The following is a 17,028-nucleotide window of genomic DNA, read 5'->3' as shown; positions in this document are numbered from 1 at the left end:
CTGGGTGAATCGAGGAGTTGGATGGCTTCTTCTTGACATAGGGGGGGATAGGTGAGGTTGGGGTGGAAAAAGTCCTTCCAGGAAGAAGGGACAGTGGAGGAGGAATTGTTAGCCAGTTCGTTTACAGATGAGAAGTGTAAGCTCAACTTCAGATGAGAAGCACAACTCAACAGTGTAAGTGTCACGATTTGCCCAGTGTTAAAGTCATGTAAATGGCCCCAGTGGGCCTCCAGTTCCGGTCCTGGCCCCAACTGAGCGGTTCAGTCAGCCTGGTGCTGCGAACAGCCCTTGAATTTACCTGGTATAACGTAAGGCAGGCTGTGTGCGGTACCGAGCTGTGAGCCCGTGCGCTGTCAGCTCACCAATAGACGTGGAATCCCTCCAGAGGAGAGGTGTTGAATTTCTCTTTCATGTCCCTTGCAGGAAGCCTTTCCCCATTGGAGACAAGGTGACCTTCAGCGGGAAGGAATGCGTGTGTCAGACATGCTCCCAGTCCATGACCAGCAGTCGGCCCATCAAGATCCGCGGACCGAGCCGTGAGTCCTCCCCCGGGGCACCTCCCTGTCCGCCGGCCATGAATCCTAGGGCTCCCTGTCCCGGCTCCGTCACCGGCTCTTGCGGTCCCGGAGGGAAGTGGGGGAGGTTTCCACCCTGGAGGACTCCTGAAGCATGACCCAGTTGGCACCCTGCCCGGACTCACAAGCTTCCTTAAGCAGAAATGCAGGGAAAACAGGCTGCTGATGCTAAATCATGACAGCCTGTATCATGTTTGGCCACTTGGGTGGGGCTCTTCTGGGATGAGCCGGGCTCCTGATCTCCTCCCTCCTCTGGACCCACATTCCCCCGGGGTACCTTAACAGGGCTGATGAAGCTACCAGTGGTTCTCAATTTTCACAAACTCTACTAAAAAGTATACACAGACACGTCTTTAAGGGGAGAAATACGGGAGCGAACCACCAGGGCTGTGCTAGTGTCTCTTAGGGAGTGTCCAGGGGACCACTGCGTCAGCTTCACTGCTGTGACTAGTAAACATGCAGATTTTTAGGCCCGCTTCGGGCTTCTAAGAAGGGAACCCAGAAATCCGCAGGCTTAATAAGCTTCCTGGGCGAGGCGCTTGCTGCTGCTCCTAAGACTGAGAACCACCATTCGAGATGAGGAGCATCGGCCACACCAGAGCAAATGTTGTGTCTCGTCCCCAAACCATAGATCTGGGGGGAAACTGAGGTTCAAGAGTGTACCTTGGAACACTCATTCAAATGTGTGGAGCATCCATCCCACCCAAGTATGTCTAGCGGTAAGATGTCTGAATCACGGTTCCCACACGCCCTTGTCAGGCTGCTGATGGCAGGTGCCCACACACACACGGGCCTGGCCCCAGGGTCTACGGTAAGCCATGCTAGGCTCCGGTGTTCTTACGTTACATGACGCTCCCCCTGGCCTCCCCAGCAGAATCAATGAAAACCCATTAGCCTCCTGTGCGGCATCTCCGTGTGGGTGCGGGCACCGACAGAGTCAGCATGGCAGGGCTGCGTCCCCCTGCGGGGGTGAGCACGAAACCACCGAGTCGGCAGGCCTCAGCCCCTAGGGGTTCCATGAGAGATTGCCCGGTGCCGTGTGCTGGGGAGAAAGACGATGGGAAGGCTCCCTCCCTCGCCCTTCCTTCCCCTAGACCTAATCGGATCTGCTCACAGAACATGCAGACAGCACTTCCTTCAGCGTCCCCGGTGACGTTCATGAACAGTTCGCTGGTCTGAGCAGGTTTCCATCTCAAGGTGGCTGAGCACACATGCTGCTGTCTTTTATAATTCCTTGAAAGCATCGTGAAGAGTGACAGCAAGGCTGGGAGTGCTGGGGTGCAGGACCACGGCCCTGTGACGGATGCTGCAGAGGCGCCCAGAGACCAGCAGACCACGTGTCAGGCCGTAGAGAGAGGCAGGCTGGAGCCAGCAGCCTGCCAACCCTCTGTGTGAAGCACAACAGATACGCAGCCTTGCTCGGGCTCTGTTTCCCCAGCTTTATGGAAAGCAGATATATTAGTATCCAGGAGGCAGACTAACATACATCATAGTGTGTAAAATGCTCTCTAAATATAAAGTGAGGGATGCTGCCGACTTGGAGATTTAATCTGGAAAGCACGCCGAAGAGAGAATATGATCCCTGGGTGTGTTGTTTCTCATGGCTTGTGCTGCATTATGCATTTCTACGTGCATCAGGGACCTCGAAGAGGTGGGAGACTTCCTTGGCTGCGTGTGGGAATCCTGTATGTGAGCGTGTCCTTGAGGAGAGGCTGCTAAATGTCTCCACCATAATTCTCCAAGGCCAAAGGCAGAGAGGGGCGAAGAAGAGTGAATAATGGGAAGCAGGTGAGCACACGAGCATCTCCAGGGGGAGCACGCAGGATCCTGGCTGGTCTGGTTGCTCACGAAGTAAAGACATCAGTGTGTGGATCTACAGGGCATATGTTCCACAGAAGTGTTTTCTCCCCAAAGGTGGTCACTCTCCATGCCGCACGTAACCAGAGGGGATGTTGGAAGATCTGCTGAGTTCCCGAAGGATAGAGGAAACCAAAACCAGATTCAAGAGAGGGCTAAGATGAAGAGCCTATCATAGAAAAGGAAAAAGAATGAGGAAATACGTGGTGTATTTTCGATCTGCAGGAGTGTGCCATTTATCCCTGGAAGGTGAATAAAGACATTCTGCAAAAGCAAGAATAATGTCTACTCAAAAGAGATCAAGAATACTCAGGAACTATCAAGATAAAAGAAGTATATTACTTTTTACAAGAGGAAGTTTTTCCTCGTCATCTTCACTGAGAGGAATTGGCAGTAGTTGCAACTTCACTATCACCATCACAACTGTCACCACCATCGCTGTCAACACCAACACCACCATCACCACCACTGCCATCACCATCATCACTACCAACACCACAAATACCACCACCACCACCATCACCACCACCAACACTCACCACCACCACCAACAACAACAACAACAACACCAGTACCACCACCAATACCACCATCACCAGCACCACGACCACCAACACCAGATCACCACCATCACCACCAACACCATCACTACCAACACCACCAATACCACCAACACCGCTACCACCACCACCACCATCGCCGCCACCACCATCACCACCACTGCCATCACTACCAACACCATCATCACCAACGCCACCATCACCACCACCACCACCACCATCACCACCAACAACAACACCATTGCCACCAACAACAACACCAATACCAACACCACCATCACCAATACCACCATCACCACCAACACCAACACCATCACCACCAACACCAACACCACCACCTTCACCACCAACACCATCGCCACCACCACCACCATCACCACCATCTTCACCACCAACACCAACACCACCATCACCACCACTGCCATCACCATCATCACTACCAACACCACAAATGCCACCACCACCACCATCACCACCACAACTGTCCCACCACGGCCATCACCACCAACACCAACACCATCGCCACCATCACCACCCCCACCACCACCACCACCACCACCATCACCAACACCAACACCACCATCACCACCACTGCTATCACCATCATCACTACCAACACCACAAATACCACCACCACCACCACTATCACCACCATCACCACTACTGCCATCACCACCACAACCGTCACCACCACAGCCATCACCACCACCACCACCATCACCAACACCAACACCATCGCCACCACAACCACCAACAACAACAACACCAGTACCACCACCAACACCACCATCACCAGCACCACCACCACCAACACCAGATCACCACCACCAACACCACCATCACCACCACTGCCATCACTACCAACACCACCATCACCAACAACACCAACAACAACAACAACACCATCACCATCACCACCAACACCAACACCACCAACACCACCATCACCACCAACACCAACACTAACACCACCATCACCACCACCACCATCACCACCACCAACACCATTGCCACCACCACCACCAACACCAACACCACCATCACCACCAACACCAACACCATCACCAACAACACCACCATCGCCACCACCACCAACACCACCACCAACACCACCATCGCCACCAACACCAATACTACCAATACCACCACCACTATCACCACCGCCGCCATCACCACCACCACTATCACTACCAATACCACCACCACCACCAGCAATACCACCATCACCATCGTCACCACTGCTAAACCACAGATAACATTGATTGACTGTTATTATTGTCAGGTAATGCACTAAGTTTTCTATACATAATATCTCATTTAATCATTATAGCTCTACAAGGGAGAGAAGAATAATTTTTTACAGATGAGAACACTGAGACCCACAGAGCATAAAGAACATAAATGACTTGCCCAAAGTCACACAAATAGTAAGTAATGAAACTGGAATGTGCCCAGGCGGTCTGGCCCTGGGGCCTATTCCCTTCACACCCTATACCAGAGACATGACTTGCTAGTTGGGAAGGGTCCTGTCTTCATGGATTAGTTGTCTACGACAAGGAAGGGACTCACAAAACCCACTCATTTTTGCTGATCTAAATGGAATGTATGACACAGTCAAGAAAAACTAAAAATGGCTGTCTGGAGTCTTTAAACACCTCCACAAACTAAAGGATTTGGGGGAACAGGTGGTGGCATCATCCTTTCTGCCAGCTGAAGGCTGTAATTTTGGAAAAGAGGGGAACAGATGAGGAGTGGACAGCTGGCTGTGCAGCAACCAACTCAGGGCAGGGTGTAGTTTTCCTGACCCTGCTTATTATACGAGACTCATGGGCTCCTGGGTGGATGCCTGAGGCTCCACCAGCAGTCAAGGGTGAAAGGAGGAAGAAGAGAGAGAAAAAGCTCCCGATCAACCTGAGGCCAGTACAATAAAGGACCAGCAGGATCACATGGAAAGAAAATCCGCATGGAGAAGGCATCTCAGAATCCCCAGGCGGAGTCAACAGGCCTTCCCTGCAAGAGGAATGTTCTTCTGGCCTCAGATCAGAGACTGGATAGTGCCCGGAACATGGGCTAGAAACACGAGAACGTGAAACAAGAATGACAGTGACCATTTTTAAATTTTTTTTTTCAACGTTTTTTATTTATTTTTGGGACAGAGAGAGACAGAGCATGAACGGGGGAGGGGCAGAGAGAGAGGGAGACACAGAATTGGAAACAGGCTCGGCTCCGAGCCATCAGCCCAGAGCCTGACGCGGGGCTCGAACTCACGGACCGCGAGATCGTGACCTGGCTGAAGTCGGACGCTTAACCGACTGCGCCACCCAGGCGCCCCGACAGTGACCATTTATTGAGCACACGTGTTGCGTCCTCCCAGGCCTGATTATGGTGCATCCCCACACTAGTGTTGTAAGGAAGATATTCAGGTAAAGAAGCAGGGGCTTAGCGGTCGCACAACTGGTAAGTGAGGGAGCTGGGATCCTGCCCTCGGCCAGCGTCTCACCATTCACTCTGTCCTCCCGGCCCAGCCTCTAACCACTACACTGTACTGAGTCCTGAATTTGAACTCAGGGTGCTAATTCTATCCCAGGTGTGCCATTGCAACTTAAGGAGATAGGACTCATTGCTAGAATGTGGCCACGAGAGGATGCAGCTATTCAGACAAGACGTATCAGAGAGGTCGGGAATTGTGTGGTTGGCCATAACAGACCTCGCTCCGTGGAGTCCACAGGGGAATCTGATCAGTGGATGACCACATCCAGCAAGGAAAAGTGAAGCGAGAGGAGTGAAGGAGAGGAGGGAAACTGTAATTGTCTTGAAATATTTAAAGGTGGGGCACCTGGGTGGCTCAGTTGGTTAAGCGTCCAACTCTTGGTTTTGGCTCAGGTCATGATCTCACAGTTCATGAGTTTGAACCCGGCATCGGGCTCTGCAATGACAGTGTGGAGCCTGCTAGGGATTTTCTTTCTCCTCCTCTCTCTGCCCCTTCCCTGCTTGCTCTCCTTCCCTCTCTCTCTCAAAATAAATAAACTTTAAATAAATATATTTATATATTTAAATAAATAAATAAATATTTATTTATGTTATATAAAAAATAAATATAAATAAATAAATATATATATGTATATATATAAATAAATGTATATATATAAATATATATATATATATATTTAAAGGAAATGTCAGGTGGCAAAAGAGGTAGGTTATTCTTACTGCATAAAATAAGGGGCTTCACAAGGAGTCCAGTCTCAGTCTCCATAAAAACAAGGCAGTTGTGACGAGAAATGACAAGTGTCGACGAGAGTGTGGAGAAAAAGGGACCCCTGTGCACTGTAGGTGAGAATGTGGACTGATGCAATCCCTGTGGAAAACAGAACAGAGGTTCCTCAAAAAATTAAAAATTGGGGCACCTGGGTGGCTCAGTTGGTCAAGCGTCTGACTCTTAGTCTCAGCTCAAGTCAGGATCTAACGGTTCATGAGTTCGAGCACCACATTGACCTCTGTGCTGACAGTGTGGAGTCTGCTTGGGATTTGCTGACTCCCTCCCTCTGCCCCTCCCCTGCTTGCTCTCTTTCTCTGTCTCTCTCTCAAAATAAATAAACTTTAAAAAAAATTTTTTTAAATTAAATATGGAACTTCCCTAGGATCCAGTAATTCCCCTGCTGGATATTTTCCCAAAGAAAACAAATTTACTAATTTAAAAAGATACATGCACCCCGATGTGTATTGCAGCATTATTCACAATGGCCAAGATATGGAAGCAATCCAAGTGCCCATCGACCAATGAATGGATAAAGAAGATGTGGCATGTATGTATATATATATATATATATATATATATATATATATATATATACACACACCATGGAATATTACTCAGCCACAAAAAAGGAATGGAATGTTGCCGTTTGCAACAACATGGATGGGCCTAGAGGGCATTATGCTACGTGAAATAAGTCAGAGAAAGACAAATACTGGATGATTTCACTTATACCTAGGGTCTAAAAACCAAAACAAATGAATAAACAAGCAAAAAAGCAGAAACAGACCCATAAATACAGAGAACAAGCTGATGGTTGACGGAGGGGTGGGGAAGGGGGGATGGACAAACATGGGTGACCGGGAGTAGGGGTTACTGGCTTCCACTTGTGGAATGAGTGAGTCCTGGGGATAAAAGGCACGGCATAGGGAATGTAGTGAATGGCGTTGTAACAGCGTTGTACGGTGACAGATAACGGCTACGCTTGTGGTCTCATAGCACCAGGTAGAGAGTTGGTGAATCTCTGTGTTGTATACCTGAGGCTAATGTAACATCGTGTGCAAATGATACTTCAATAAAAAAAAAAAATCAGATACGAAATAAAAAAGGAAAGTAACAAAAGAAAACACGAATAAACCTTTATGTGATACGTATTTTTAAAAATCAAAATCGGAAAAATAAAGAAAGCAGGCCTGACAGTTTTGCCTGTCCAAAGGCAAAGTGGGCTTCCGCAGAGGGGGTGAGCTTCCCATCGCTGGAGGCAAGTAAGCAGAGGACGGTACCCACCTGTCAAGAATGCTGTAGATTCCTGCGTTAGGTGGGACTGTGACCAACTGCTCTGTGAATTCTGAGCCCCTGTGGAATTATGTAACCCTATCACGGAGGCCCACAGAGATGCGAGTTCGGTATTTGACCCCTGAGCCCCCAGGTTCTTCTGTGCTGAGCACAGGCAAGTCACTTGTATGAAGTCATCTCTAGATGATTACATTCCAACATCTATAATTATTGGGATAGAAGTGGGTTGGGGCGCCTGGGTGGCTCAGTCGGTTAAGCGGCCGACTTCGGCTCAGGTCATGATCTCGCGGTCCGTGAGTTCGAGCCCCGCGTCAGGCTTTGTGCTGACAGCTCAGAGCCTGGAGCCTGTTTCAGATTCTGTGTCTCCCTCTCTCTGACCCTCCCCCGTTCATGCTGTGTCTCTCTCTGTCTCAAAAATAAATAAATGTAAAAAAAAAATTTATAAAAATAAATAAATAAATAAATAAAATTAAAAAAAGAAGTGGGTAGACTTATTCCAGGAGGAAAGGCAGGAAAAGAGATCTCAAAACCATTCTCCCAGTCCCCAGAAGCAGTTTGCAATCAGAGACCCTCCTGCCCCTAGTCATGCTAAGGATGTCAGAAAGGCTCTAGGTAGCCAAGAGCTCAGAACTGTGGGGGTGCCTCCTACAGACATGTCATCAGGGCCCAGTCCCTCCCCACAGTTAGCCGGGCGCACCCCCTTCCTCGACAGGCAGGAATCATCTTCTCTCCCAGGACCCGCTCCCAGCTGGACTTGAGGGTTTCCAGCCAGCCTCTCCCAACTTGATGTGCAGCTTCTCTCCTCCCCAGGCTCCAAAGTATGCATCTGTCTTGTGGTGCCAGTAGGGAGGCTTGTCCTCTGGTAAACTTTGTCCCGTGACCCTTTCCTCCTCCAGAATGGGACATCCGGTCGGGTAGGCTGATTTCCCAGCATCTCCCAAGTACCTCGGACGCTGGCTCCATTTCCTGCCCCTCCCCAGACACCGATGGAGCAACAGGCAGATGCCTGGCCCCCACATTCTGTGGTCCTGATGCCCATTCCAGGGGAATCAGGATAGAGAGTGAGGGCACCGCTCCGGTTTGGGACAGTCCTATCACGTTCTTTAATCCTTGGAGCGGAAAACGCTTGGCATATAAGTATGTTGGAGCGGGGCCAGTCATGGTAAATTCCGTCCTTTTCTTGGGTACCGTGTGAGGTCCGCTCCTTCGTGCGTGTTCAGCAAATATGATTTGAGTGCCTACTATGTGCCCAGCACAGCACTAGGCAAGAGAGTAGATTTAACCACCAAACAGAGACGGGGTCCTTGCCCTTGAGCACACAGCCTCAGGGTGGGGAAAATTAGCCACTAAGCTTATCCCTGGAGCGCTGCGTCTCAGACGTTACTGTGCTTGGAGATCTAGGTCAAATTCAGTAGGTCTGGGTGGGTCTGAGAGGATGCACACCTGTAAGCTCCCAGGTGATGCTGATGCCGCGGGTCCCCCAGGTCACGGAGAGCAGCCTGCGTAGTTACCTGCTTGAGGGCAGGCGGGAAGCAGGGCAGGCTCCGTCTGGTTTTGGATGCACAGTGGGCAGGATGACAGAGAACTTTCTGAAGGAATCCTAGGATGTCTTTCTCCCTCGCGCCGAGACCTCTTGTCCAGAGGCCAGGGCCCCGGCGGCCTTTGCTTTTACCTGGGAGACCCCTGGACAGGTGCCAGGACCAGGGTGTCCACTGCGGAGAGAAAACCGGCTTTGTGGGGGGTGGGGGGTGGTTCTCCTTCACCTGGCTGGAGAGGAGGGCCGGGATGTTTTGCTCAGTGGCGTTCTCTTGTCTTTGCAGACTGTGCCGGGTGCAAGGAGGAGATCAAGCACGGCCAGTCGCTCCTGGCGCTGGACAAGCAGTGGCACGTCAGCTGCTTCAAATGCCAGACCTGCAGCGTCATCCTCACGGGGGAGTACATCAGCAAGTGGGTGTCTCCTCCCTCCCCGCCCCAGCTTCCGCGCCCCCCCCCATCCTTCCAGCCTGCCCCCTGCGGCCTTTGCCCGGGTCTCCAGTAGCGCCTCCCTCCACTTGCATCCAGCCACCACACGGCCACAGCCGCAAACAGCATATCCCCGACCCTTGGGCCCTTCCGTGGTGTTTCCTCCGCCGGCGATGCTCTCCTCCCTCCCTGACGTGCTTGCACCTCCCCTCCCGCTGGTCTTGCGTCCCACACTGTCTCTTCAGAGGTGGTCTCATGCCTTCCGTGCCCTGTTTGTGTCCTTCACACAGGCTAACCCGGTCTGCAGTTATCCATTTATCCATGCCAACTCTTTAATAAGGATACTAATATCAGCTACCACGTATGGAGCTTTTATCGTGTCCCAAGAATACACTAATGGCTGTGTACGGGTTATCCCATTAAATCCCACAACTACCCCCATGAGGCGTCCAGCCCCATTTTCAAAGCTGTGAAAACTGAGGCTTGGGGAAGTAAGTAACTTGCTCCATGATTAAATTGAATGTCTGTCCTCACCAAGGCAGGGACTTTGTTTCAGCCACGGCTGCCTTTTTAGCACAGTGCCCGACCCCCGGCCAATGATACAGTTGTTGAATGAATTGAATCCATGAGATGAGATACAACGGACACACAAAGCTATCAGGAAAGAGGGCCCAACCCCCAGTGCCTGCGCGGTGTGGCACCGGTCCCCTGGCCACTAGACCCTAGTGACAGCATCTACATACTCAAGTACCTACAAGAAATCGTGGCCACAGGCCCTGACAGCTTTGATGCTCTGTGACCCAGACCCTTCTGAGGTGCCATTGTGACCCACTGCTAGGACATAGTGAGCACGTAAAATTGTAGCACATATGGTTTTTGCTGTCAACAGAGTGATAATCCAATAAGGGAGATAAACTATATACATAAAGAATTATGACATCAGCAGTTGTGTGATAGGGAGCTCAAGAGTTTTGTTGTTGAAGACCCTTCAGATCATAAGTGACAGAAAACCCAATTCGAACTCATTTAAGCAAAAATGAGAGTTTATTGACTCAGAAATGGGAAAGCCAGAGGCATACTGACTTCGGCGTGGCTGAATCCAGGGACTTAAAGATGTCATTAGCTCTTTAGAAGTGCCCCTCTCCCCCACCTCTCTCTCCCCCACCCCTCTCCCAGCTCCAGCTTCTTCCGTGTTGGATTTATTCTCAAACAGGCGCTCCCCAAAGGGTAGCAAAGGTAATCACCAGCCACTCCAGGCTTTCATTCTCCCAGCTTAGCCAGGCCGGCAGAGAGAAAAAGGCCTCCTTCCCAAGGATTCCAGTGGAAGTCCCATGGTTGCCCCTGATTTGGCCACCCTTAGGTCACATACCCATTCCTGAGCAATCGCTGGCCAGGAGGATGTGAACCCTAGAGCCAGAGACCAGCCCTCCGTGACCCACAGTGACTGTGAGGGGCAAGGGGTGGCCCCCAAAGGAAACCCCAGGCGAGGTTCTGGGCAAAAGGGGGCACGGATGCTACCAGAGAGCCCTGTCTGCCGGAGGCCCAAGAACAGGGCTGTGAATATTCAGAGAAAGAAGGGATCACTTCGAAGTAGCAGGGAGTGAAATCTGGAGTCTGTGAGAGCTTCATGGAGGATAGTGCTATTTGAGCCAGACCTTGGAAACAGGGGTAAGAATGGAAAATGCAAAGAAGGAAAGCTGGGAGGCAGAATGCCCGGCCTGGGCAAGGGCAAGGTGGTGCCTGACACGTCCATCTTGTTGGCCAGAGCTCAGACGCGTGCACACGTGAAGCAAGGTCCGAGGCTGCAGAGGTGAGCTGAGGTCACGTCACCGAGAGCTTTGAATGCCATGTTAATAGGAGTTTGGCATCTCGCTCTGTGCTTGCCGAGTAAGAAGTGCCCTTAAGTGAGTCACCAGCCAGGAGGCCTTGAGTCTGTGTGCCCGAGTGAGAATTCTTTAGAGGCACAGGGTTTGCCCAGAGCTCCTCTCAAGGAGGCCCAGCCCTGACTGCCCGTTGCACCTTGGGCCTCTGAAGCCTGCCCTGGGCTCTTCATTTGTCTGCTGGCAGAGTGGCAGGTGCTTAGAGGCACTGACTGTGGCATCGATGCCCTGGTTAGAAGCCCAGCCTGCATGACCTTGGCAAGAGACTTCACTTCTCCAAGTCCCAGTTTCCTCACTTATCAAAACAGATAAGAAGACCTACCTCATTGGGTCACGCAAAGGCTCAGGTATCAGTGCTTCGTACGTAATAAGTGTCTAGTAAATATTAATTTTACCCTCTGCCTCTCTTTAGAATCATGCATATTTCAAATTCCCTAAGGCCTCCCAACCCGTGGGTCCAAATGAGGTGGGGTTGGCATTTATACCCAAATTTTGCTGGCTCATCGTACCCCTCTGCTGACACATGACTTTATCCCCCCTGCAGGGTCACCTCCCACACCCACGGCGTGCGGAAAGGTTGGCAGGGGTGGGAGGAGGCTTGTCTCCTGGGCCCACGAACAGCAGTCTGACCTCTGGGCTTTTCTGGGCCTGAGTCCTCATTGCTGCCTCTCCTTCAGGGGAACACAGACTCCCTGCTGCCCAGGGTGGGGTCACAGCAGTCCCAGCATGGCAACAACTTGGAGACAAAACAGTGACGTGCCTGTCCTTCAGGCCTCTCTGTGTGAGCCGGTTCTCTTATGCCCAGAGGTGGGGGAAATGGCCCTCTCTCGTCCTGGATTCATTAGCACTACACAGCTGTGTCATCAGATCTGGTCCTTAGATGCAGTGTCCTGTTGAAGTCCCCTCTCCACACACGAAGTCCTCACTACAGGCCGGCACAGCTGAGCCCTACACGCTGGAGCCGTCTTTCAGTCCTCATGACGACCTGGGCGAGAAACCAGACCGCCCGGCTTTGGATCCAGCTTTAGAGCATCGGCGTTGAGTTACTGAGTTGCCTCATCAACACAATAGGGAGACTGATAGTTCTGACTTCATAGGGCGGCCGGAAGGATTAAATGAAATAATCTATGTGAAACACCTTTGGAGGGCCCGGCACACACCAAGAAATAAATGTCAGTGGCTATTAGTAGTAGGAGGTAGTACAAGAATCATTAACAAAAATCCTATTACTGCCTGATAAGTTTTAAGTGAAACTTAAAACTTCTATGTGAAAACGAAACACATAGGAAGTGCTTAAGGTAGTTTCCTGTTATCTACTGACCTGGGAGGACAGTCAGATGACTCTTTCACTGCAGGTAAAATTTCTTATTAGAAGAGGAGCCCTTTAAGGCTATCCACAAAAATTGACCACATCGATTCCCTCCGGGAAAGGGCTGGGAGGAGGGTGAAGGCATTCCCCTTTATGCCTTTATAATGTGCCAAATGCAACTATCACCTATTCTAAATACAATAAAACTTAATGCATTTTGACAATACTTTTTTCTCACAGCCCTTAGGGATAAAGAGAAGAAAGTGGGTCTGGAGAGCTTGCGGGGAGGAGGGGCGGAAGGAGGACAGAAGAGGGGCACCCATGGCCAGCAGCCCAGACCAGTGGTTCCCAGGTGCGCTCGGGAAGTCTGCCGAGATGCAGATTCCCAGGCCCCCTTCCAGGGGTTCTCTGATTCCAGAGATCTGGGGGGGGTGGCTGGGGAGTCTGCATTTTTGACAAGCTCCCCAAGTGTTTCTAATCTTGGCCCAGTCACCATTGGCTGCAGGTCCTGGAACCTCCATGTGGCTCCCCCTCGGATCCCCACACCCCCAACTTCCTCTCCCTGTGTGGATTTCCTCTTGCAGGGATGGTGTTCCGTACTGCGAATCTGACTACCACTCCCAGTTTGGCATTAAATGCGAGACCTGTGACCGATACATCAGCGGCAGGGTCTTGGAGGTGAGTGGGGTTCAAGGAACTGTGAAGGTGTTTGCGTAGGATGGCCCGTGACTCCAAAAAGTCATCACTGAGGCCCCCTTCTTCCCCAGCCTCCCCCCCGCCCCCCACTGCCTCTACCCCGGCTGAGCTTGCTGCACGACTTGAGCAAATAACTTTGCCTCTCTGGGCCCTCCCAAAGTGAGAAGCCAGACAAAATTATTCCCAGTTCAAAAAACGCCGTGCTGGGAATATCAGTGGCTTCTCTGGACTCAGACCCAGATAGATTACTGGGGAGAGACAATTACGGGTTTCTTCCCAACCTGCTAAAGGATGGAAGCCAGTTTTAATTTTTTAAGCATTTGGTAATGTGCCGATTTAAGAACCAGCTTGTCTACTGGCTTGCTCCCTGAGCCCTGCTTTGGCTGGTCCATCACCATGGCAACAGCTCTCCCCTGCCTCTGATGCACAGCCTCAGCTCTGCCAGGAACAGGCAACCTGCGCCCCTGCCCGAGCTCCTATCTGCTGGCCTTCCTGGCCTTCCTTCCCACATCCTGTGAGCCCAGAAGACTGTCTTCCTATGGTTTGGGACCACCCACCTCGAAGAATTCAAAACAGGAAAGAGTTTGGTGCAAAGGAAAAACAATGGCGGAAGACTAGAAACAAGTGGGTTCTGATATTGACTCAACTGCTCCCTCATGCTCAGATTTGGGGTGAGTCTCTTTGCCTCTCTAGGCCTCAGTTTTCCCTTCTGACAGTGGCTGGGGGATGGCAGACTGCTCTTCCAGGCAGAATCGCAAATTCTGAGAACGCCGGTCACTTGGTCAGTGTTACCTGAAGCCAGCACTTGTGTTGAGAAGGATTCTGCAGCCGCGTCCAGTCTGTGCAGGAAAGAGTGTAGCAACCAGGAAAGCAGGATCCACAGAGATGCATTGAAGCTGAGCCCCAAGGATAAGAAGGAGGCTGTCTCGTGACCAGCTAGGGGAGAATAGAGCTTGCCTCATTCAAAGAACAGAGGAAAAGGCCAGTGCGGCTGAATTATATAAATTGGGGCTAGGAAGGATGGAGTCTATCACATAGGACATATCGTATAGGGCTTTGTAGCCATTTAGGAGCTCGGATTTTAGAGCAAGTGCAATGGCAAGGTAGTGGAGAGTTTTTCATTTTTTTTTTTTAATGTTTTTATTTATTTTTAAGAGAGAGACAGAGTGTGAGCGGGGGAGAAGCAAAGAGAGAGGGAGACCCAGAATCCGAAGCAGGCTCCAGGCTCTGAGCTGTCAGCACAGAGCCCGACATGGGGCTCGAACTCACAAACTGCGAGATCATGACCTGAGCTGAAGTCGGACGTTTATGCGTCTTAGCCACCCAGGCGCCCTAGGTTTTAAACCAAGAAGCAACATGATAAGATTATGTTTCTAAAAGATTGTAGGGAGTCAGAGAGAATAAGCTAAAGGCACATTGCTGACCAACTATTAAACCTTTCCAGGGAGCAGTAGGAGTGCCATGTGGAAGACAAAAGCAAGACACAGGAGCACAGCTGGGGTGTTGGCCTGGATTTCTGAGGGCCCAATACCAGGGTGAGGCATTTGTGTGGGATTCACTGGGCAATAGGGCTTATGCAGAGACTGAGCATGAGTGACCCACTTAGAGCTGCTCCTTAGAGAGGGCATAACGGACACAGGCTCCATTAGGAGGAAAGAAATAGAAGTGGGAGACCAGCGGGGAGGCCATGACGTCATAGGAAGGATTCAAGACCTACAGCGGCAAACAGAAGGAGCACCACCTACCTCCAGCATGATGGAAGTGAAATTCCCATCTCTTTGCTGCGGGGCAACTTGTAGACAGGAGGGTTGGGGGAAAAGAGGCCAAAAGTTGTACCAAAGTGTCAAGCCTGGATGAGAGGACGTCTGCTGCTGTCATCTGCGGAATGAGGGGTGGCAGGGAAAGCAGCTGATCAAGGCAGAAACACAGCGAGTTCCATTTGGGACAGGTTGTGATTGAAATTCCGAGAAGGTTTCAAGAAAGCGGTCAGAAATGTGGAGCAGAACTCAGGAACAAAGCTCCATCAGGCTTCGCAGCGTGGAGGGAATAATCTCAGAAAGGCTAGGATTTGAATAATAGCGCCAGGGGAGTCATTGGGATGGAGAGAAGGAGGGAGGGAGAGCAAGAGAGAGGAAGAGAGGGAGGGGGAGAGAGGGAGGGAAGGAAGAAAGGGGGAAGAGGGAGGAAGGGGCTGAAGGCAGCCTGGGGGAGTGGCCGCTTACAGGTGCACAAGGGGAGTGAGGTGTCAGAGAAAGAGGAAGAGAAGTCAGGGACGTGGGGGGAGAAAGGGACCTGGGCCACAAGAATACAGAGCTTCAGAAAGGATGGCGAGGTCGGCCAGTGTTGGTCAGATTCTGCGGAGCAGTTGAGGACTATGCGGGCTGAGAAGAAGCTGTGGAGTGTGGGGAAAGGTGACCTTCAGAACAGTCTGAGGTCGGCTGGATTATAGGAGAGAAGCGTCTGCATTGTAGTGGGGTAAAGGGTCAGTGGGATGGGCGGTCATAAAAGCAGACTTTTTTGTTCGAGAAGGAAGACACTTGGATCACACACAGGGCTGCAGACGGGAACTCATCCCAGCATTTCCAAGCCGCTCTGACACTGTGTCTGCGGCGGCTGTCTTCTCCCTTGTGCTGCTGCGTTGAGCAGTTGAGCATCCCGGGAGCCTCCTCTCGGGCTGCTGGTGTAACCGGGTTTCGATTGATTCCATTTGTATGAGGCTCCATTAGCATCGTGGACGTATTGATTTTTTTTCTTAAAGCTGGAAGAGACTTTTAGCTATCAACTAGTTAGCCCTCCTCATTTTACAGATGAGAAAAGGGAGCCCCAAGACGTGTGGTGCAATCCAAGGTCATACGCAGTGTTTCTGGTAGAGCCGGAGCTAAAATCTAGGACTCCAGACTCCTATATCCCACACACGTGGCCACAGCTCTCTGCCACTCAGTGGTCTTTGAGGTCATGTGATGTCATGAAATACACGGTTGGAGTGAAACAGACTTGGATTCCAACGTTACCGCTTCTGGCCATGAAACCTGACACCAAGTCACTTAATCTGAGACTTAGAGTCTTTATCTATCACAGCGAATACTACTGTTATTTAACTCCTGATGGATATGTTAGCGTGAAATAATAGAAAATATATGAACTTCTCTCTGTCCCTGGTTCCCAGCACAGGGCTCCTAAAACTTGCAACCTCCGTAAGTGTTAAGAACACGAGGAGCATCTTTTGTATTGATTTTATATAAATTAATAGTATAAGTATTAGTATTTGCCCTTGACCCTGGTTCCTGACACAGAGTTCCTAAATCTCTTCCTAAATCTGGGTGATAGGAGTGGCTTTTGTTCTAATGAGGTGACTGCCGGTGGACTCCTGGAGAGCTTCAGGGTGGGGGCTGGACACCAGAAAGATCTAGCCATGAATAGAAGCTTGGAACTTTCAGGGCCACCTCGCATCCCCCAGAAGGGGGAGAGAGAGGGTCTGGAAACTGAGGTGATGATGGATCGTGCCTCTGTGATGGAGCCTCCATAAAAACCCCCAAAGGGTGGGGTTTGGAGAGCCTCCGGGTTGCCGAACACGTGGAGGCTCTGGGAGACTGGTGCGCTGGGAGGGGCCATGGAAGCTCCACGCCTCCTCCCGCAC

At 50.9% G+C, this 17,028-nt stretch overlaps 1 protein-coding gene across 4 annotated transcripts in view; it reads left to right on the top strand.

Moving 5' to 3' along the window:
- The window catches only part of ABLIM3 (actin binding LIM protein family member 3), a 110,530-nt gene that overhangs the window by 50,652 nt on the left and 42,850 nt on the right, over nucleotides 1-17,028 (top strand). For all 4 annotated transcript variants that reach the window (XM_042994640.1, XM_042994629.1, XM_042994637.1 and 1 more), the window contains exons 5-7: nucleotides 424-536; nucleotides 9,365-9,491; nucleotides 13,280-13,373. In XM_042994640.1, coding sequence (XP_042850574.1) covers nucleotides 424-536; nucleotides 9,365-9,491; nucleotides 13,280-13,373 — 334 coding nt within the window. The remainder of the gene's footprint in view (nucleotides 1-423; nucleotides 537-9,364; nucleotides 9,492-13,279; nucleotides 13,374-17,028) is intronic.

The sequence above is a fragment of the Panthera tigris genome, chromosome A1, assembly GCF_018350195.1.
Source record: "Panthera tigris isolate Pti1 chromosome A1, P.tigris_Pti1_mat1.1, whole genome shotgun sequence".
NCBI classification, from domain to species: Eukaryota; Metazoa; Chordata; class Mammalia; order Carnivora; family Felidae; genus Panthera; species Panthera tigris.
This window is presented reverse-complemented; position numbering and strand designations above follow the sequence as displayed.